The 22371-nt window shown below is 40.9% G+C and overlaps 1 protein-coding gene across 2 annotated transcripts; it reads left to right on the top strand.

Annotated features, from left to right (window-relative positions):
- Positions 1 to 614: 614 nt before the first annotated feature.
- Positions 615 to 22033, top strand: TMPRSS2 (transmembrane serine protease 2). 2 transcript variants are annotated; one of them, XM_065068521.1, is made up of 16 exons: positions 615 to 691; positions 4390 to 4430; positions 7308 to 7465; positions 8702 to 8772; positions 9649 to 9844; positions 10154 to 10237; positions 11552 to 11671; positions 12967 to 13096; positions 13952 to 14062; positions 14923 to 14966; positions 15664 to 15838; positions 17486 to 17661; positions 18734 to 18829; positions 19796 to 19938; positions 20480 to 20632; positions 20809 to 22033. In XM_065068521.1, the coding sequence occupies exons 4-16, from the start codon at positions 8758 to 8760 to the stop codon at positions 20818 to 20820; spliced, it is 1455 nt and encodes a 484-aa protein (XP_064924593.1). In that variant the 5' UTR covers positions 615 to 691; positions 4390 to 4430; positions 7308 to 7465; positions 8702 to 8757; the 3' UTR covers positions 20821 to 22033. The 2 variants fall into 2 exon arrangements, with proteins under 2 accessions (XP_064924593.1, XP_064924585.1); XM_065068513.1 differs by lacking the exon at positions 615 to 691 and adding an exon at positions 1001 to 1209.
- Positions 22034 to 22371: the final 338 nt, after the last annotated feature.

The following is a 22371-nucleotide window of genomic DNA, read 5'->3' as shown; positions in this document are numbered from 1 at the left end:
GCACAGAGCTGGAAAAATACTGAAAGTATAATCATGGCTTCTTGGTGCACTTGATGTAATTGCTTGATATGCATTTGAAAATATAAACAAACCCAAACACTTATCATGCCAAACGTGTGTACTTTGCCTTATCCGTAGTCTCTGTACAGAGATCTTAAGTGTAGCATGCAGCAATATTGTAGCTAATTTGGAGCAGTTCTTAAAAGTGAGTGGAATTTCTTCAAACACCTATGCGCTTTGCCAGTCATACTCTGAGGTTTTGCTTTTAAGTGGAATTTTTGCAGTGGAGCTCAGCTTTGGCAGAGAAAAACCTCACTCATTTGTAGATCTGCTTTACAGGAGAGTTACTACAAGTCAATAGAGTGTTATAAGTATTGTGAAAATGGACCTCGCAGAAATTTTTCAGAGCACACCTTTATTAAAACGGCCCTAAAAGGCAACAGAAAAAGGAAGTAGTTTTCCTTGGCCTGGGTATTTTATGAGCAATCTTTATCAGCTCCCGACCTGCCCTGTTGAAGGAAGCGTTCTGGCTTCTTGTTTGCATACAACACCCTAAAACGCAGGCAAATAAAGACTGATGTGTACGTTAAAAAAAAAAAGAAAAGAAAAAGAAAAAACAACAGGTACGGGTCTGTCACCACAGCACGCTTAGACTGGAGCAGCGAAAGCACAACTTGAGACGGGTCCGCCGGTAGGAGTCCCGGGAGAGGGTGGGGGTTACACCGGGAGGCACAGCCACCGCCACACCCCTCGGGGTGCCGCGGGCCCTGCCCGGGGCTCCCTTGGCTTTTCTCTGTCTTGTTTTGCAAACATCCGTGGGAGGAGGCAGAGGGCTGGGGGAAGAGGAAGCCCCTGTGAGGTCAGGTTGGGGGTGACTGCCGGCACCCATCGGGCACGAAGGGCTCCCCGTACCCCACGCCGGCAGCGACACAGCACAGTCAGTCCCCCCAGAGGGCTGACGGCCGCTGTCCCCGCCCCGTGTCAGACCCGCGGCGTCTCCCTACGGGCGCGGGCTGAGCGAATCGGGCAGCACCCTCCTCCCAGGCGCCGGCGGGAGGAAGAGGCCGGGCGACGCATCCACCTGGTGGCACCTGCCCCTTCCTCGTCGCTCCCCCCGCATCCCGGGTAACTCCTCCTCGACCGCAGCGGCTGCTCCGGCTCGCTGCGCCGCGTCCCGTCTCGGTTCCTCTCCGGCAGGGGCAGACCCAGGTAAGCGCGGCGCTCCCAGCCGCGGCCCTTTCGCCCCGCACGGGATCTTTGTTGGACCGGGAGGAGCCACCTCCGGGGCCGGGCGGGTCCCGCGGGCTGGGGGCACCACCGCCCTGAGTTCCGCCTGCGGTTTTTGGTTTTTAATTAAGGAACTTTGGCTTTGCTTGAAGGGGGGAGGCGGGTGCGGAGGGACCTGGCCAGCATCTGTGAAAATCCCCGTCCCGTGGGGGCAGGGGGGGCGGAGGCCCCTCCATGGTGGGGGTCAGCGCGGAGAACCCCGCGGTCAGCCTCGGCGCTGGGGGCAGCGGGGAAGGCGGCGGCGTCTCCAGAGACTGGAGGCGACGGCTGATAAAATCGGGTGGGCACATAAGTTCGCACTTTTCAGCGGTGCTCTTTTCTGCTTTACCCGGTTGCCTCTTTTAAGCAGCCGGTTTCTCTACTGGTAGGTGTAGCGCGGAAAAGCTGCGCTTCTCCGTGGGGCGGTGGGTAAGCGAGACAGGAGCTAAAGTAGCGCAGGAAAGGTGAATGGGTGCTGTGAAGTGGATAACGCGATCCGACGCAGTGCTGGAGACCAGGTGCGGAGCGCTCTACACCCGCCAGCGCCGTCCCACCTGGTACTTCTCAGAGTGGAGGTTGTCCATTTCTTGCTGTTGTGATGAAGGGAAACGAGACACTGTGAGATTAGCCAGGTATTTTCAAGGTCACGTAGCGAGTAGTCGCTCATAAGGACAATAAACTAGAGCAGCCTCTTCACTGTGTATTAATGTCACTGCTGTTTTGTTTTCTTGCAAAAGTGCTATTTTTTAGCTACGGGTATCCCAACTTACCAAGTAATTTTGGAAGAGTGACTCTGTTGATAAGAGCCTTCCTACAGGAGCCAAATCTCTGAAACTGGCAGGCCAAAACTTTAAATGTTGAAATCAACCCCACCCCACACCTCCCCTCAGGTGGCTTTACTGATGATCATAGCTTACCTGGACTTTGAATTTCACCTCAAGTTTCTGGGTGGGTGCATGTAAGTGAATTTAAGAGATGGTTCTCCCATTGTGCCTTTGTCCTAAAGTATCCCTGTTTGCCCTGAGTAAAGTGACACTAATTCTTTTAGCACTTTAGAAAGAGCCAAAGGAAGCAACTTCACCTCCGAAAGATGATTTGTGCCAACTTCAGCAGTGTTAGGTGGGGGAGGAGATGGACTATCTGTGTGTGGCATAGATCAATGAAACTGGGAAACAATTGCAGTTGTGGCTATTACCTAAGGGTATCAATGTAAATGCAAAGCCAAAAGGCAGGTGGACTAAGTTAACAGATGATGTCGAAGTAGGACTTAGCACGTCTTTTTCCATTTTCCTTTCATTCTTAAACCTCTAAAATTATATACTGATGCATAGGAGAGACAGCCTAGAGCAAATCTATCATGGTAGCCCAGCCTGGGAGTTGAAATAAGTTGAAATTATGTTCTAGGATGTCAATGGAAAAACAAGTCAAAACAGTATTCTAGGATGCTGTTCAAAATATTTCTCTTGGAGTTGCCACTCCTGGACATATGGGATCCTCTTCCTGTATGGACAATCTGTGTCAGTCAAGGATCAGTCCACGTTGAGTAGTTCCAGTACTGCAGTGGTAGCTCAGCTATGTCTGTGCAACTACATCAGTACTTCTCCCATGTCTTTGATGTGTGGATCCCTAAACCTGTCTCTGGCGGTATGGGCCTCCCTGTGGAGCGAATTCAAACCTCCTGCCAGCAGGCTTGCTTTTCTTTCTTATCTGCCATAGACCCTTTGGAAGTGTTTTACAGCTCCTCAGGACCTCTAGTACACATGTTGAAATCAGCTGATGTGGACAAATATCTTAATAAGTCTGATTTGTTAACATTACTAGTTTTTATTTTTTCTGCAGAGTGGGTACCTACTGGTACCATATTCATACAATACTCATTTGCAACTGAAATATGGTAAACAAATATTCTTGAGAGCTTTATTCCCTACCAGGACCAGCCAGAGACCCTCAGTGTTGTTGACAGAGACTTGAATATTACTACCAGAAGATGAGGTTATTTATTTCTGCCATAGAAGGAGAAGGGCAGAGGCAGAACTGGGGATGTACTGTAGGGGAAGAAAGTATCTAAACAGCCAGGCTGGCTGTTGCTACACCCCCTAGCAACACTGATCTGTGTGTGGGGGGTGGTGGGTGCTGTAGGCAATAGCTTCCTCTGCAGTTGTTGCTTGACCAATAGGTCCATCTCCTACCTTGGCCCTTTCTACTTCAGAAATGTCTTTATGTGCATCTAGGGTCTTCTGCCAGTTGTCATCCGCTTAGCTGGGCAACATCTTTTCAGCTTCCTTTCCCATCCCATCTTTCCTAAGAAAGGAATGTGATGTACTTGTGATGGTCTTTTCATGGTAACATTTATTTTCAGATAAGACAAATAGATGATTATTCGTAGTATGAATACAATATCCTACAACTGTTTAAATGAGACTGCTACGCTCAGAGCTTTTTTGCTCAGAGCTTTTTAATGCCTTTTTTTTTTTTTTTAATTTTTATTTTTCCTTTGCATGTGGAAGTAGTATTAATCTTGGTTTGCCACTCTTGGAAATACTGTTCTGGACTTTATTCAAGTTGCTGGTAGTGCTTACCCAGAGGCACTATTTTTTTTATCCCTGTTCATAAATAGTTCTACAGTTTAATGATATTTTAAGAGCTAACCTAGAATAGCTTCAAAGTGATTTCTTAAGAGATTTAAGAATGCCGAGGCTCTATTTGTGGCAACCTTTTACGTAAATATAGTCTCATATAGTTCTCCGTAAGGTGTGTAAAGTTACTGCATAGGCATGCTGAGTAGAGCCTTACCTGTATCAAGAAGGTTAGCTGAAAGGCCAGGATGTTGGAAGAAACTGAATTTGATGACTTTGAGGCATGCAGTTGCTCAGTTGCTTGTTGATTTATCTTTGACCCTTTCCAGAGGATACATTTATTCAGCACTACTTCCTGAAGAACTATCAAAGAAATCTTATTAATGAGATGAGAAAAAAAAAAAAAAAAAAAAAAAAAAGTTACCTTCCTTTTTCATACATAGCAGTATTTTTTTAAAACTTTCTATACTTCATTTACAGGTCATGATAATTTTTAGTGTTGCTTGTTCAACAGTAATCTTGACCGTGTTTCTTTTCTTTTGTCCAGGTAGCAGAGGAAGAAATTGCCCAGTGTGTGGAAAAGACCATGTAAGTCAACCTGGAATTACGTCTTTGCTTGTTTTATGTCTTCTTATTTTTTTATTGCCCCTTCTCCCTTTCCTCCTCATGTTGCTATCATGGTTATATTGTGTTTAAGATTATGCTACCGAAACTTCTAGGTGGTCATAAAACTGTTGGTAATAAAAAAAAAAATATGAAAGCATACTTCCTTCCCAGCATCATCAACAAAAGCCATAGTTTGTTGACTTGCTCTTTTCTACAGTTGATCTTTGCACTGGAATGACTCCTTTGCTATCTTAATGAATTTTGCTGGTTCTTTCATTTGCATGCGCTGTGTTTCTCTATCCAGATAAAGGGAACTGCTATTTTTTTTGGATGTGACACTGTGTTATTCAGTGTTCATGTAGAGTGTTTGGATGCTTTCATGCTTCCTCCTTTTAGAAGCTGAACTGGACTTCATGCATTCGGCTTTTAACTGTTCTGTCCTCTCCCTTCTTCCTTGTTTGCAGGTTGTTGCTTTTACGTAGATTTGACTGTGAAGAACTAGTTTGTTTTTTTTTGGTGGTTGCTTTTTCAATTGTTGATATGTATCATAAAGCTTAGCAAACAGCTGATGATGTTTCTATTTTGGGAAATAATGCAAAATATGTATTGAACTCATAGGTAACTGCAGGAAGTATACTATTGCAAATATAACTCTGGCTTCATTGGCCAAGTTGAACTCACAGTGTTTAGTAGGATATCTGAAGGTAATAGTTCCATTTGATTGACTTAGGTGTCTAGGCATGGAAGCAACATATAGTGATTTCTGTATAAAAGCTAATGGAAACTAATATAGTTAGTGGTGTTTGTGGAAACCTAGGCCTCCAAGACATAGTACCGCTCTTAATTAATAGCTACATCACAGTGTGTCATAAGGACATACCATTATTATTGCCTGCATGGAGAATAAGGGTAAAAGCCAGCAAGTTGGTTTTTATTAACAAAATCATGGTTAGATCTTTAAGGTTTCTTTGTCTTTCGTTGTTTCTGTTGTCTTTTTGGACATGTTGGCTTCTGACTAGTGAAGGACACACACAGTATAAAGGAGACATGACTTGATGCTGCTGTAAGGAGGTAAAAGCAAAGGCTCACCTTTACCCACCAGTAGTGAGGTGAAGGGATTAGGAAGATGGGGTGGTGAGGACCACTTACAGCTGAGCAGCACAACTCTGTGCTCAATGCTTCTCCTGTCCAAGTTAGAGAATGGCTGTCACTCTGGAAGCAGGGGGACAAGCCTTTGGCAGACTAATAATCTTGGAAGTCCTTCTTTAATTAAGTAGTGTGTTATCAAATGAAGGAGACAACAACTTTCTTGCAACTTTTGCTTAAATATAAAGAGTTGATTTGCAGAAATCCATAGAAAAACTAAAAAAGCTATTGGATGAATTTTTTCTTGGATGCAGGTAGCATTTTCAGTTTTTTTTTTTTATTACTGTTTGTTTAATTCTAACAACTTTTACTGGGAAAAAAAAAAGAGTATTTTTTTTAATCTTAATGACCCATGACAGCATGTTAATTATAGTACTCCTAAGCCACGTGTGAGAAGAAGCTAAAATATTTCAAGTAAAAGCTGTGAGGCAGTACCTCTCACTGAATTAATCAGTAAATTATATCAGTGATGGCTATATATTTTATACTCTTACTACTGCCTGTCATTAGAAACAGCGCTGTTATTTCTTTATGTTCAGACTTACGAAACAAAAGTATACTCAATTTTGGACCTTCTGTGTTGCTGGAGGTCCAAATTCTGGTTCTGTTCCACATTGGAGTAAATGGAAATTTTTGGAATTCAGGGGCTTGAGGGCATATGAGTGATGGGTGTCTTTCATTGCTTTATGCTTTTTCCAAAGCTAGAAGGGGTTAGCAAGCTGACCTACAAGGCTCCGGCTCCCTGGGCCTTGTCTCTTGTTCCTTCAAGCCTGCTGCAGGGGTGAGCTCCATCTCTGTTTCCTTGTCTGGGTATCTCTGTACACTTTAACTCCACCAGTTCACTTTAAAGGACTCTTGAGGTTTCTTTTGTCAGATGTACCCAATAAAATGTTGTTATAGCTGAACAGACATCAGGAGGAATGACTGGCAGCAAGAAGGAAGGATAGTTGTACCTTCCCACTATGCTGCACTAGAGTGGGTTTATGATACTTTTATATGGGAACTGTTTAAATTAATCTGGTGTGCGAGGTGACTTAGAGGCCAAAGTATTGGACTGAGATAAGAGAGACCAGTCTCTTCTAGCTCTGTAGTTGTTGGGATGGAGAGCGTTTGACAGGTCAGTTTGTTTCTCCGTGACCCAGCTTCCTTATCTATGAAGTTGTTGCAGTACCCTTTATGTGTTTGTAGAATATTTTGAAGTATGTCAGTGACGCATTTAAGAAAACTAGATTTTATCATTATTGGATATTACCCATCAATTTTTGCCTTAAAGGTTTGCAAACTAATGGCAGTCTAGTGGTTTTGGTTTATTCTGTTTTTAATACGCTGGCAAATGTTTATGTGTAATACCATGGAAATCTGCATATACCTGTAACTTCCTTGTATTTTGTGGTGTGATAATGGAAAAACTATTATTAATCAGAAGCTGGATGGAAAAATATACTAAAAATAACTGAACTGGGAGTGGGCATTGAAAGCCAGTGGAGGAACCCAGATAGTTTTTTCCTCTGTTCATTTAAAACAAACAAACCAGAAAAATAATGAGGAAGACTGTCGCATGCCAATTTGCAAGTCCTTTCAAATTGTAACATAAGAAATATTTGGATTTTTCTTTGGTTGTAGTACTTGTTGGCTTACCTCAGAATCACCTGATGTATTCTTCTGTCTGCTATCACCAAACTTCCTAATCCTTTTTTTTCTCCTCCTTTTCAGAGAACAAGGAACAAAAATACCTTCCTGCAACTTGTTACTTGTCCCCCAAGTCTGGGCAAAGCTGCGCTTCCGGACTCTGCTATGAAGAGCTGAGTAAGAATGGATGCGACATAAAGCAGAAGTCCTGAAGCCTTAGTCACCAAACTGATGGACTTATTGTAAGTAGGAGAAAGACTTGTTTTTCCTCTGTCTGCCATTCAAATAAGAGTTCAAGAGTGCGTTATTATTTACCTTTTATTTTTTTTTGTTAGTGCTAATAGGCAAACACCAGAATCAGCCTTTCTAAACTATCATGAAGTATTGGCATGCTCGAGGTGCTAAGGTACTGTTGAAGTCTGCTTCAAAAGCATTTGCAGTTCAGTTTGCAGTGGGACGACACCTAAGTACAGGTTCTAGAAGATAACCCTATACGTCGAGCTGAATTATGCTGTGTCTTAATGCAACTGCTCTTCGTAGTCATGGCTTTCAAGAGGGATCATGCCAGTGTGTCTGTGTTCAGGGTACTGCTCTGGGAGCTGGAGAAAGGTACTTCTCAGTGCCTGACTGAGGCATGTCTAGGCTTTTTTCATATGTAGTAACATTATGAGAGGACTCAATAGATTAAACTATTTCTTAAAATTATTGCTTGTGGAGGTCTATAACTGCTTATATTAGAACTGCCGCGGCAAACATTTAATGTTTCATGTGTCTTTGATAGTCTGTGGTTTTACTTAATGTTAATGTTTAACTTTAAAATAAACTGCTATATGGTTGAAACATCAGATGTAGCTCCTTTCTTCTGTTCTATTTGAAAAACTTTCATATTGATGTTGCGTATTTCCTTGTTGTGCTTCTCTCCCTGTTTTTGGTGTGGTGGCTACAACACACAACCAAGAAAACAATTGTTTATAACACAGAAGAGTGAAAAAGATGTGGCTTGTGGGGCTAATAGCCATGATGTTATCAAATGAGCTAGTTGAATGTGTATTTCCTGATGCATTGTTCATGTTCTCGTTTCTGTGTCATAAACCTTGAGCGATACATGAGTAAGTGTTGAGAGAGACAGGAGGACCTGAACTTGGTACTGACACTGTGTGGGTTGTTTCCAGGATATTCTTTAACTCTCATTCTGTCAGCGAGAGTGAGCACTAACTTAACCTTCTTGGTTTGTGTGGTGCTTGTGTTAATGAATAGTTGCCACTGTATAATCCTCAATGTTGTATTGAGAGGCTATTGAGATCCGATTTCATGCTGCACCTTCTTAATTTGTATCCTCTCTTGAAATACTTCTGTATTTTCCTTTTTCCTCCAGATTTGGTGGTTTTCCAAAGGAAAAACTGACAGCAGAGGTAGACAAAGATTCTGGTTGTGATTTTTTTTTTCCTTTTATGTATTTTTTTTTTTTTTTAATACAGGTTCACACTTTACTTCCAAACACTTGAATTCTTTTGGTACTGCTGACACAGGAAAGATGACCTCTACTGTAGTAAGTAAACAAAATATTCAAAATATTAATCTCTGGGTTGTTTTTTTTTTTTTTTTTTTTTTTAATTGGGTTTTTATTTCTTTACCAGTAATAGCCTATTATAAGTGATGCACTGGTTAGCAAGTCTTTTAAAATGTGGATGTAAGTATTTGTTGTGTTTTCTGCAAAAAGGGAAAGACATACTGTGAGTCAGGTGTAAGAGGCTTGAATTAACTAGCGTGTCAGGTGCTCAGGTATTCCTGGGAGAGATTTGTGTTTTTAAAGCTTATTGTGGAGGAATAGATTGGAATGGCTTCTAACTAATTGTTAAAACCCTTCCAGGGTAAATATTCCATGACCTGCTGTAGGCCAGTGAGTTTCAGAAATAGCTTATGCATACCTGGTGTTGCCAGAGGACAAAACAGAGCACTAGAGCATTTATCTTAGACCTGGACAATCGGGGAACACAAAGGCTGTTACTTTTCAGCATTTCTTTTGCTGACAGTACTGCCTAAAACTATCCTTGCTGCTTATTTCTACCCTGTCAAGTGTTCCAGTGCAATGGTTTGTGTGGCCAGCTGGAGGGCTGGGCTAAAAAGTCCTTAGGCTGAGTTACTTTGGAGCAGGAAACTGATCTATTTATATGCCTTCCAGCCTCAATCTCTGTTATTATTTGAAGTGCAAGGTATTATTAGTCATGTACTGTAAATCTCCTTCTCTGTGCAAATTGGAGTCACTAGCATGTGTATGTATGCATGGTGAATTTCTGCACTGGCAGAATTACTTAGTAGGGTTCTGAATGTAAATGGCATCTGAAACTTATTTTGTCCTTAATGAGGTCTTGTCTCTTGTTTTTCATTTTTTCCCTGTTTCCTTCCCCTCAACATTATCATTTAGGGTCTTCCGCCATACTATGAAAATGGTGGCTTTCAGCCAGAAAATGTCTATTCTGCCAGGCAGCCAGTAGGTGCTTACCCATATCCACAGAACTTCTCAACAAATGCTCCATCAGTGCCAAGCTACGTCCCAAGGGTTGCTACCTACCAGTCAACTAGGCCAGTAGCACATTCATCCAGAAGAACATGTGCACCAAGTAAGTTTTGTCAGGACTTCTTCCAATTTTAGACTTAAGGTCTTCCAACGTAAGATAAAAAATAAGAGATCTTCCAACTCCTGTGTTAAAGGAGCCACCTCCCTGTGGATGAAGAAGTAATAGGTGGATGGGATGCCAGTGTAACTGGATAAGAACCTGGGCAATTTGGAGGAAGGGCGGTGAAATGGAGAAAAGTCTGTCTGGCAAAAAATGTCTGGGTTTGATGTCAAGGAAACAGATAGTGCTGGTGGCTGGAAGTTGCCTTATTTGTGAAACTATTTTATCTTTTTCTCCTTTCTTTAATTTCAGGTGCAAAGAAAACCATAGTAATTATATTATCAATTTTACTAGTCATTTGTTGTGCAGTTGCTGCTTTCTTCATCTGGTATTTTGGTAAGTTTGTTTGTTTGTTTGTTTTTCAGTTCTGAAAGAAAAGATGTATTAAACTTTTAAAGTTAGAAATATACATTCTTCCATTTTATGCTGAATTAAGGAACAGGAAATTCTTTGTTGCCTATCTCCAGAGATGAACTAATATTGCTTCCTGATGACTCAGTTTTGTTTGTTTGTGATCCCTTCCCTTCCCTTCCCTTCCCTTCCCTTCCCTTCCCTTCCCTTCCCTTCCCTTCCCTTCCCTTCCCTTCCCTTCCCTTCCCTTCCCTTCCCTTCCCTTCCCTTCCCTTCCCTTCCCTTCCCTTCCCTTCCCTTCCCTTCCCTTCCCTTCCCTTCCCTTCCCTTCCCTTCCCTTCCCTTCCCTATTCTGCACTGCATTTCATTAGGGAAGTCACTGCTATGCACCCTTTCTGAAATGGGGCTCTGTTCCAAATTTGAACTTCACTTAATTTCAGGTAAAAGAAGGAGACTGAATTAAATTTGTGTACCTTAACTGCAAGAGTGTAAATGGTCAAGATATGTTTTATTTTGGTAAAATGGGATCTTTATTGGAGCAGAAGTAATTCATGTCCATTTATTTGTTTCTGTGAAGCTTTTGCTCTGAAAGTGTGTTAAAGTTGTGTGAGTCCAGCCTGTCTCACCACTGTAAGTCATATCAGAGATGATATCTTTGCCTTGGAAATCATCCCCAACGGGGGTGAGTGAGCTCTGAGGCTGGGCTAGAGCGATTTTGCTCAGCTCAGGTGAAGTTTGTTTTAATTTTCCTTTCAATGAAAGCCACTTTTCAAAAGAAATTAAAAACCAATCTGCTATATTTTTAGGAGTCTCTTCATTCTTTCCTGTGCAAGAGAGGAATTAGTCTAAAACAGGATGACGCTTTGTGTTCTTAGGGTATTTTTTTTTAAACTCTGATTTATACAAGATGAATGTAATCTTGTTTTAAATGGCAGAGAAAGCAAAAGGTTGTAATTTGAGTAATCACTTTCTTGCTCCTTTTCTGTTTATAAATGTTATGCTTTGTCAGTGCAAAGCTGACTGCTTTTGGACAACTTAATGGTGCTCACTTATTCAGAGGAGGCTGTGGACAAAATCCAAACAGCTGCATCAGCGACTTAATCTGACAAGTGATGTAAAGCATAGAGCAATACATCTTCTGTTGTGTTGGGTTAGGTCTCCTCCCACTTCTGAATTTAAGAGCACTTTCTGATCTTTTGCTATGCCAAACTGGCATATTCCTTAAGAGGAGGGTTGGCAATAGTCACCTGAAGCTAAGCTGATGTTCAGCCTAATAGCTGTGTTGCTCTTTCCCTGCAGTAGAGAATCGTTGTCTCGGCTCCTTGATAGAGTGTGGATCTTCAGGAGTGTGCCTACAGCCCTCGCGCTGGTGTGATGGAGTGAACCACTGCCCCAACGGGGAGGATGAAAACCGGTGTGGTGAGTGCTGGCAGCCAAGATAGGGGACCTTCAGTCAACTGCAAGGGTTTTTGAGCAAATTTCTTTGTCCAAAGCTTGCATGAGTTACAATAGGGCCATTTTAGACCAAGTTATGTTGCTAAAATGGTTTAAGGTGCTTGAGTGCTTTGAAGCCTACATCTAGATATTGTCTGTTTCCAGTCCAGTTAAAAAGCTGAAAGAAAATCACTGATTCAGGGGTTTGAGCTGGCTTAACTTTAAATCAGTTTTTAAAATATTACCTTTTGATTTGAATGGAGTTTGTGCAAAACTGATGTAACATTGTCTGTGGAATGAACAGTCATCATTGACTCCTTAGGAGAACTTAGGTGATAACAGAGATCTGGTGGTCTCTAATCAGGCTTGTGATTGTCCACATATTTTGCATTCCCTGTTCTCCCAATACTTATTTTCAACTATTTCCTAACTCCTTTGTGTAAGAAAGCCTGATCTGATCAGTGTTTCTAACTGAGAAGTAGCCCAGGGGAGGTTTAGTGCAGAGCTGAAGGTGAAAGGTGGAAATATAATCTATTTGTTCATTCCAAAGATGTGGCATCCTGCTTCTAGCACCTATATTGCACCAGTGACACTCTGGAAAACTGCTGCGCTCTTATTCTCTCTTTGGGAACTTTTCTTCTGCACATGCCTCATACAGTGTTAGCATTTACTGATGAATGCTCCAAACATGTTCCACTCCATTTGGTTGAATAATGCAATTTTGGAGAAGCTTGTTCAATCTGTTCTTTTGCTTGAGCTATTTTATATTAAATTTTTCTGCAAATAAATACATAATGAGGCATAGAATATCAGAGGTAATTGCTCCTTATTACATTCTTGCTCTACAAACACTTGTCTGAGAAATTTGGTGTACTAAGATATAGTATATCAATATAGCAGAATAGATTATATTTTATTGATACACAATATATGATAAGAAATACATGGTTGTATAGATAAAAGATAAGACTGGCTGTTGTAATCTTTCTCAGTGGTAGAAAGAGAAAGAATTTTGAGCATAACAGCTGAAAAGATGAACACTGTCTTGCATTTTTAAGTGGTAGTTCTTTTAAATTGCCTTACACAAAAGAATTAAGTAATTGTGATATTTCTGTTTGCTTGATATCTACTCAGAGTCTAAGTTGAAGGCAGCATTAACACCAGTTTGTAAATACAAGCAAAATTGTGGGTAATAATACCTTTAAGTATTAAGAACGGGCAGTAACATAGCTTGTGATGTTCTCAGTTTTTTTTTTTTCCTCTTCTTCCTTTTCTGGCAGTTAGACTTTTTGGACCAAACTTTATCCTGGAAGTTTATTCACCTGTCAGCAAATGCTGGTATCCTGTTTGTCAAGATGACTGGAATGATGATTATGGGAAGACTGCATGTCAAGACATGGGCTACAGTGTGTAAGTCTAACCTTCATCAGCCTTTGCACATGCACAGAAAGGTTAAAATTTCCCTCTTGCCATTTTTAAGAATGCATATCTGAAACAAAAAGCATTTAGTGATCTAGTTCTTGTGGACCCTGGTGGGTGCGATTTTAACAATCATAGCTGTTACAGAGTCAAAATGAAGCATTGCTCCGAGTAACAGCATCTGGCATGCATGCAGTGGTTACTCAGTGGGGTCACTTATATCTAAATACGTTCACTCACAACCATCTTCCAGAGCTTGCCTCAGCTAGTAGCAGATCATTATAGTTGCTCAGTAACATCCAGTCTGGCTTAACCTGTTATCACATGTATTGCATAGAAAGCCTTCGTCTTCTGAGGACACAAGGAATTCCTGCTCGTGTGGAAGATCACCATAAGCATTCATGGCCAAGAGTGCTGCTCATGTTCTCCTCATGTAATGCTGTAGCCTGAATTCTTCTGCAGTAGAAATACTTGATGTTGCGTCTCTTTGATACAGTTGGCAAATACTGTGTTCTGTTGTGCCTGGACCTGGAACTATGCTGTGTAAATGTACCAACAAAGCCATCCCTTTTTCATACGGTGTTCCATGAGGCTGAGGATTCCTATCTTTTATGCATGTTAGATGAAAATATTATTTTAATCTAGTAACTGTTTGATGGGAAACAGAACTTGATGAATGTTTAGAGAATCTGAGTCTCTGGCTCTGTACTACAACATTGGCATTCAATTAAAAAAAAAAAATCATATTTTTAGTGTTCATGTCAGAAATGTTATCTTGGCACACAGTTTGTTGCCTGTTTGAAAACTGAAACTACCATGTTTCATAATGGACTTCCTGTTTTGCAGAGATACATACTACTACAGTCAAGGAGTAGCAGCTGAAGCCAGCTTTAAAAGCTACATGAAGCTGAACACAAGTGCTGGGAATATAGACCTGTACAAAAAGCTATATAGCAGGTACCTCTTTTTAATACAAACTTATTTGCTTTTATCAGTGGTCTTTTTAGCTGTTGTAAGAGGTGTAGCATAATGTAAACACATCTTTCTATGGGAATTGTTAGAGGGAAAGAGACTTTGTTTTCAATCTGATTGCAGCAACTGCATTCCCTTCTATATAAAAACACAGCTTTCATTTTTCCATTCTTCCTCTCCTCTTTTAGAAGAGATGGCCCATCCTGTTCCCTCCCTGCTGTCCAGAAGGTTGCCATGTGAAAGATACTTTTCTAAGGCTCTTTGACCAACAACAGGAGTTTCTGTATGGTGACAATAGCTACCAGCTGTAACACAGAGGCTGGTACAGCTTTTATTTTCAGTCACGTGAACGCATAGCATGCCAAATGGATCTTTCACTGTGGAAAATATCATTTTTATACTCATGAAACAGCTCTGAAGTGTCTAGTTTCTAAACCTACAGACTGCTGTGCCTGCAAAGTTCCTGTGGCTCCCTTGTTTAGGTTCTTCTACAACTACTTCATAAATCAGCTCAACTTTTTCTCATGCTGTTCTTCATCTTGCTTCTCAATAGGCTTGCAAACCTTTTGTACTGGTGACTGCAGTCTTCCACATGACAGTTTTGGTGAATGCGAGAAATGGTGGAGGCCGGATGATTGCTGGTAGGGTAGCTGGAGAGAGTGAAGAAAGGAGGGAACCTTCAGCAGGAAGATGAGGGTGAAGGCAGGGCACATAGCTGGAAAGGGTAGGCAGCAGCTGAAGGGTGAACTTTACTCACCATTTGCTTCACTGTGTGCCTAAAATACTGTGGGGCTTTTCTGTTTGGATAGTTTTAATTTTATTTTCTGTTATTATTTCTATCGCAGTGATTATTGTGCATCAGGAAATGTGGTTTCTCTGCGCTGCATCAGTAAGTGACTGTTTATCAAACTGCTTTTCATGCTTTGAAATGCTCTGGCTGGAAAGTCGGTTTGAATCTACATAAATAACTGCCCTCTTTTGATGGGTTGGTGATTTAACTGTGGTTGTCAAGTTTCAAAAGGTGCAGTTTAAAGAGCAGGGTGTGAGAGGAGACCAGAGGGTTGTTAGATCCCCAGTTGCTTTTGTCTTTGCTGCCACCAGTTCCTTTAAATTACTTCCCTGTGGTGAAGTTCTGTAGCTCTTGCCTGGCAGCCGTGGTGGGATGTCTGTGGTGCATCTAATGTCTGGGTAGGCAGTATGTTCCTGATGGTGATGATTGTCACAAGACGACATCTCTTTCATTGCTTGGCATCAAGGCATGTGTCTGTGTGGCTCACCAGAGATGCCGGCATACCACGCTCAAAGGTGAAATGAACCACTGGTTTATGGTTCATGGTGAACCAGGGGCAGTGGCTACCAAATATTCATCTTGACGTTTGCATTGCAAAAGGGGTCTGGGCTGTGAGAGACTCAGGATTTCGGTGTCCAGGGCAGGGGCCTGAGCTGCAGCCTATTGACCGGCAGCAAAGCAGAGGTCTGACATGGCCTGCGCTCCCCTCTGCCAACAAACCCTGAGCTGCAGACACCATCTTCCAGACCAACTCTCCCTTTAACTAACACCTGCATGTGTGTGACTGACCTCTTAGAGTGCGGCGTGTCCACTAAAAGTGTGAACATGATGAGCAGGATCGTGGGTGGCAGCGGGGCGACGCTGGGGCAGTGGCCGTGGCAGGTCAGCCTCCATGTGCAGGGCACTCACGTCTGCGGGGGCTCCATCATCACCCCCCAGTGGATCGTGACAGCGGCACACTGCGTGGAAGGGTGAGTCTCGGCCCATGTGGCCACTGTGAGCACCAGCTCACTTGTTCATCTCTCAAATGGCTGTTTTTCTTGCTCCAGGCTGAAAAGCACAGATTTACTTAAGTCTCTTGACTTTCTGCTTTGAAACCCCCTTGAATGCAGATACTAGGTACAATATTTTGGCTGTGTAACAGTGTGGTTTTCAGGTATTAAGGGAAAACTTGTTGCACAGAAGGTCAGCTGCAGGTTGTCTGTCTGCTTTCTATAGGAAGAAAATCTTATTTACTTATCTTATTTATTAAAGGTGGAAATTAAGTTGGATAGTGGTGTTGGGCACAGATACTCATCCAACTTAAGAGACAAATTCAAAACACCAAAGTTACGCCAGACAGTACAATGTTATAATGAAGATGGTGAATTACACTTTGCAGAAAAATAAACAAAAGGAAAAAAAATGTGCCAAACCCTCAAATATTGCACAACCGTAGACACAATAAATTTGAAGATGCCTGTACCATTTATTTCCTCACATCTTCATGCCACAGGGTAATAAAGCCAAAATCAGTACTAAATGTAGATTTATACCTGTCCAAGGAATACCTTACATAGGCATCAATAAGAAAAAGAAATGGTGCTTTGTCCATTTTTAATTGATGAAAGTAGAAGTTTAAAGGAGCATTGAGGGTGTTGTTGTACCTTGTGTACAGTGGAAGAATGTGCTTAAAAGGTGTCTACTTCTGCTGGAGGGAAAACCAACTAAGCAATAACATTTTAACGGTTAGTTGACTGAATCATGGTTTGAGGCAAAGCCGAGGAAAAATAACTTTGTCCTTAACCTTGAGAAAGGAATGTAAGTGTTTATTTTTATGTGATGATCTTATCCTTCATTTTTTTATTTGATCTCTGTAGTATGCAAAAGCTTTAGGAATGGCAACTAGGCTGTAGAGGGCACAAAAATGGTTTCTAAGTCTTGATTTTTTTTCATTTATTATTTTATTTTTTTTATTTTTTTTCTGGAGGGGGAGCAACTTGTGAGCACTACTGCCTTGCCAGTTCTCATGGAGGGAGTTTTAACACTTGTGGAAAGTTTTCTGTTGAGCATTTGTAAACTGTGCTGGAGCACAAGAGGCTACTTGAATTACACCTAGTGAGCATGCTTAACATTTAAAAAGAACCCCACAAAAATGAAACAAAAAACCCCCTAGCATTTTCAAGATAGTGAAATTCCTTCACTAGATTATGTTTTTACTGATTCTGGTTTCTCCTGCCCTTGCATGCTTTGGATAGTACATGTGAGTGATACCACTGACATGCGAGACCTCAGAAATAACTGCTTGATCTCCCAGCCATGGAAATCAATAGACTTCAGTGTTGCAGTCTCAGACTATAATTTGCTGTGCTGAGTGACTAAGGGTCAGGTGACAGTGATACTTAACCCGTTTCAAAGATATTTTTTTTTAATATATTTATGAAATTAGAGTCAAGCTTTCTCAAAGCTAGTTGTCTTGCAATTTGTTTGCCTTGTTCTTCAGCGATGGTAGTCAAATGTATGTGCATTGTTGGTTGCACATGCATTTGCTGCCATTTCTGGAGACAATTTTTTTGATGGTCATAATCTGTGACTCATTAGCAGAGAAGCAAACCTTCTAACCTGTCTTTTTTCTGTAGACAATTTTCTGACCCGTACAACTGGAGGGTTTATGCTGGGATTCTGAACCAGAATGAGATGTTCTTAGGATATGGGTACAGAGTGCAACAGATCATTTCCCATCCGGATTATGATACAGATTCTAAAGACAATGACGTTGCCCTTATGAAGTTAGAGACACCGCTGAGTTTTACTGGTATGTATTCTGCCTTTCTTAAGACAAAAGTCTGATAGCTATAAGCACATATTTTGAAACTTCTGAAGTTCATAAAGAAAGCTTTGTAAATATTTACAGGAAGAACACAAACTGTGGGTAGAGCCAACCTAGAGGCAGAGACAGGGTGGAGGTGGAGACAGAGGGCACAACTTCTGATTTTCTAATTAGGCTTTATTTAAATCTAGAACATGGGAATGGAGTGTGGGTTCATCTCAGTCATGAGCTTTTACTCCAGAATGCTGTACAGTGCTTAAGTATCACCGTTCCTGTACATGCAGAGTGAGGATGTAGTGGTAGAGGAACTGACTAAACCCTAAACCAAGTTATGTCAAATAACAATTACGGAAAAAAAACCCCACAAAACCCAAACCAATCAAACAAAAAGAAACTCAACCCAAAAACCCAAACCCAAATGTTTCAAGAAGATTCTTTCTTAAATGTAGATGTAGGTTGTTTGTAAGCAGGTGGTTAAAACAGACAAAGCATTATTTACACTTGAAGTGCTTTCTGTGTACAGGTGCTGTCTGTACAGGTCTTTTGTATTTCCGTGCATCAGCTTAAAGCTACTAGAAATAATCTGGAGGGCCTCTTCTGCTGCTGAGAATAGCAAGGTTGTCTGGTTTTCTGACTCACACTTCTTATACACAGGCATGGAATCCTGCTTGCATTGTGATTATTTTCAACAGTGTTTTTTGCAAAAAGAGTGCAGAGAGGAAGTTAGAAGTCTTTCTTCTTCTTTGTCCTCTTCTACTGATCAGAAGATCTGGTGTTAATCATTCTGGGTAGCCTGATTACTTGAGTGAGAACCCTTAACTGTGCTTGTTCCTCACTTTGAGATCAGGATTAGGTAGCCATTTGGGAAAGGGTAGCTGCTGAGCTTTCTGTTGCTGCCTGCATTGCATGGTATTGCCTATCTGCAAGGAAAGTAAAAGTGCAGCAAAAATGCTTGTGTGTATGCAAGTGGTGGTCATGCTGAGATATTTCATGTGCATTTGTTTTGCATTATGTCTGGACATCTGGGATTACAGATGTTACTGCGTTTGTTTTGTAGATACTGTACGGCCAGTTTGTCTGCCGAATCCAGGAATGATGTTTGAACCTAATCAGCAGTGCTGGATATCTGGATGGGGAGCAGAGTACCAAGGGGGTAAGAGTGGCTTTGGAATATTTCGGTCTTCTGCATAAAAAAACCAGTCCTCTTCAAATAAACCAGTCCTCTACAAATAATAGTTATAAGGGCTGATTGGGCAGTTTGAACCAGGTCTGTTGATATGCTGTTTTTTCACTCATTTTACAGCCCCTAATATTTACAAAAGGCATTCTGTCCCAAAGCAACTTGTAATGTGTTTCATTCAGCAGGCTGCAAAGGAGCCTCAAATGAGTGCCAGGGGCCAGAAATATCCACACAGGAAACAATTTTGTGCCCCTGCTAGCTTGGCCAATTCAGTGCCCATATACCCTTTCTTATAACAAGGGTTGTATGCTAAGCCAGTCCCCTGTGGACATGCAAAAGGGCAGGAGCATGTCCTTTCACTGACTCAAGCGAAATCAGCATGATGCAAGTAAATTTGCAAGAAATGAGAAGGAAAAGGAGGAAAGGTTTCCTACAGTATTAGAGACCACTGGGTGGGGATGGGGATGTTGGATGTAGCTGAACACAGAGTATGGGAATTGCTGGTGGCTTGTGCTGGACTGTGAAACTGTGGGGAGCTCCTCTTACCCTCTTGCAGCCTCCATGTGCTTTTAATAGCCGTGTAGATGACACAGTTGATTTAGGCCTGGAGTAGGCAGGTGGGTGCCATGTTCTCTTGCTTTATACTACACAGACAGCAAATCTGGATAATTCACTGGAAGGGAGTTTTAATGTCATAGTTGTCTCTGAGCAATGGATCATACATCTTAAGTGTCCATTCTGATGTTTCTAGTAAGTTTATTGTGTCTTGAACAGTGTTAGCTGCTGGGATTTGTAATAGCAATGTACAGGATGTTTCAAAAAACCCGATCCAATTTCAAAGCAGTAGTGACTTCAAATTGGGTCCATCTTTTTGAAACACCCTGTAATATGATGCTTGTTCTAATTTTGTCTTTGTATGTTTGTGCATTTCAATTTCAGGCAAAACATCAAATACCTTGAATTATGTTATGGTGTCCCTAATAGAACGTTCTAGGTGTAACTCTGGCTATATCTATAATGGCATGATTTTGCCTACAATGATCTGTGCTGGATTTCTAGAAGGAGGAGTTGATTCTTGTCAGGTAATTGTTCCTATATTAACACCTAATAATCAGATTAATTTTCGGTCTCACTAGTTGGGTTTTTTTAATAATTTATTAATTACAAACAGATCCTATGCCAATTAAAAAAAAAAAAAAAAAAAAGTAGCATTTTGGTTGGGCTTCTCCCTTTAGAATGGATTGCTTTTGTTCCATCTTCTGCATGGCTGCCAGAGTTCTTGCTAAATACCCGAAAAGGGTGAGGCAGTAATTTTTAATGCTTCGAGGATGTTTTGCTTTCTGCTACTTGAAAGTGAATGAATGCTTTTCATAATCACAGAGACACCTTAGCATTATGCTTGTGAACAAGAAAATCAATAATGTCTATCTCATTTAGTGCTTTGGGCAAACAATTTTTATCCTTTTTGCAATTAATACTGTAATTGCTATTGCATTTTATTTTAGTGACTGCCTTAAAATGATGGCTAGCCTTTTTTGAAACCTAATCTGTATTCCTGAAGTGAAATTAATTGTGTCTTTCGTGGTGGCCGGTTCTCTAACAATATGCTTGTGTTTTGTGCAGGGTGACAGTGGAGGTCCTCTAGTAACTAACAAGAACTCCATATGGTGGCTGGTTGGAGATACCAGCTGGGGAACTGGCTGTGCTAGTCCCAATAGACCTGGAGTGTATGGGAACATGACTGTGTTTACAGATTGGATTTATAAAAATATGCAGGTAAACATCTGGGTGGTTTTAATAATTTTAAATGTCTCGAATCCTGAAACTTGGTTTTATTTATAAAAAATATATACATGTGGTTTGTCTGGTAATTGAGCTATGCTGTTGAGAAGCTTCCAAGTAATTGATAAGCAGAACTTGAACCTTTGTTTTTTGTTTTGTTTTTTGAACAGGCAAACAGATGACAACGCTGTCTGTCCTTCTTGCTGATTGATGTTTCAGAGAACACGAATAAGTGAAGCCATGGGTGCCTGGGATATTTATTCACTTTGCAAATGATTTTTTTTCTCTTTGAAGCTTCTTTTTAAAGATAACATGAAGGATTGCACACTTGGTTCTGTGCTGGCTACAGTGACTGACCTTAATCGGAGAAGGATAATGACAATGAGCACCTTTCTTCTTGATGTGGTGCCTGGCAGAAAGTTGTTCTGTCAACTCTCTGCTGAAATGTCTTTCTTTAGTTGAGTAACTCTCACTTGATAATCAGGTACAGACTTATAATGGCATTTTTAATCACAATTTAACTTAAGATTTTTGTAGCAGAATGCTGAGATGGTTTAGTAGTGTTTTAAATGCTAAGTAATGTGAACATTGAATCTCTGAGCTGCTGGTTGGCAATTTAAATAGAAATGAGTGTTTTGTGGTATATATGAAGGGAAGTTTTAATGCACTATGGTAGAGGCACAGGAAAAAAAATACCATACATTCAGGTAGTTAAAAATCCTCAGGATCTGGACACAACAGTCATCCAAATCAGATTGTTCGAAATTAGACCAGTCTGACTATCTCAATAATTAAAAGTACTGTTCTGCCTTAATCCGTTCTGACTCCAAAAAAGGGCAAGATTGGCCATCACTCTTGCTGTAGGCTGTGGAGAGGGATGCTCCGGAGCTGTAGCAGGAGCAAGTGAGTTCTGATGGTGAAGTCTTTGGCTGCGCACATCAAGGTTATCTCTTGAACTCCCCTCCCTGCTGTGAAAGGCAAAGGGCAAAGTTTTTCAGTGAGGCTGTGTTGCAAGCGATAGACCTCTGAGTGCAGATGCACGTACAGAGGTTGTGGATGTTTTATACAAAGAAACACAAATCTACGTTTCTGCCTAACCAGATGAACTACCTCATTTATTAAATTTGGCTTTTAATTCCTTAGAGCTCTCCTTTATGTATCTGCATGTATGTTTTTAGCAAATGTGATTAATATCAGAGTGCCACCTCAACTAGGATTTTGAAGATAATTTATAATCATAGTACAGAGGATCAAAAAGCCATACCAAGTCACTTTTGTTAAGAAGGATAAATCTTTTAAATGAAATTACTAGTCTTGTTTTCTTTTGGTACCGAAAGCAATTATCTTGTATGTAAACACTGCAGCAAATAAATTTTTTTTTTTTTTTTTTACAAATAGTCTTCCTTAATAGTGGTTTATATCTGTTTACTTGGATTTTTTGGGAGCAGTTGCTGGATTCAGTGCCTGAAGTGTTTTGAAAATTTGATTTAAAAAACCCCCAACCAACCAAAAAACCAACAAAAATACCCCAACCAAGCCAACCAATCAAAACACCAAAAAAAAACCTCAAACAACTGAAGAAAAATCCCAAAGCAAAATTAAATTCCAATAATTCAGGTCCTTGAACAAACCCTGGTAGAGACAGCTAGGTGTCTAGGAATGCTGGATGTCTTTGGTAGCTGAGTCTGATGAAATTACTCTGACTTGTGAAATTGAATTAAACAAGGAAGTTT

The sequence above is a fragment of the Columba livia genome, chromosome 1, assembly GCF_036013475.1.
Source record: "Columba livia isolate bColLiv1 breed racing homer chromosome 1, bColLiv1.pat.W.v2, whole genome shotgun sequence".
Taxonomy (NCBI): Eukaryota; Metazoa; Chordata; class Aves; order Columbiformes; family Columbidae; genus Columba; species Columba livia.
The sequence above is the reverse complement of the archived record's forward strand: the minus strand, read 5'-3'. Positions and strand labels throughout refer to the sequence as shown.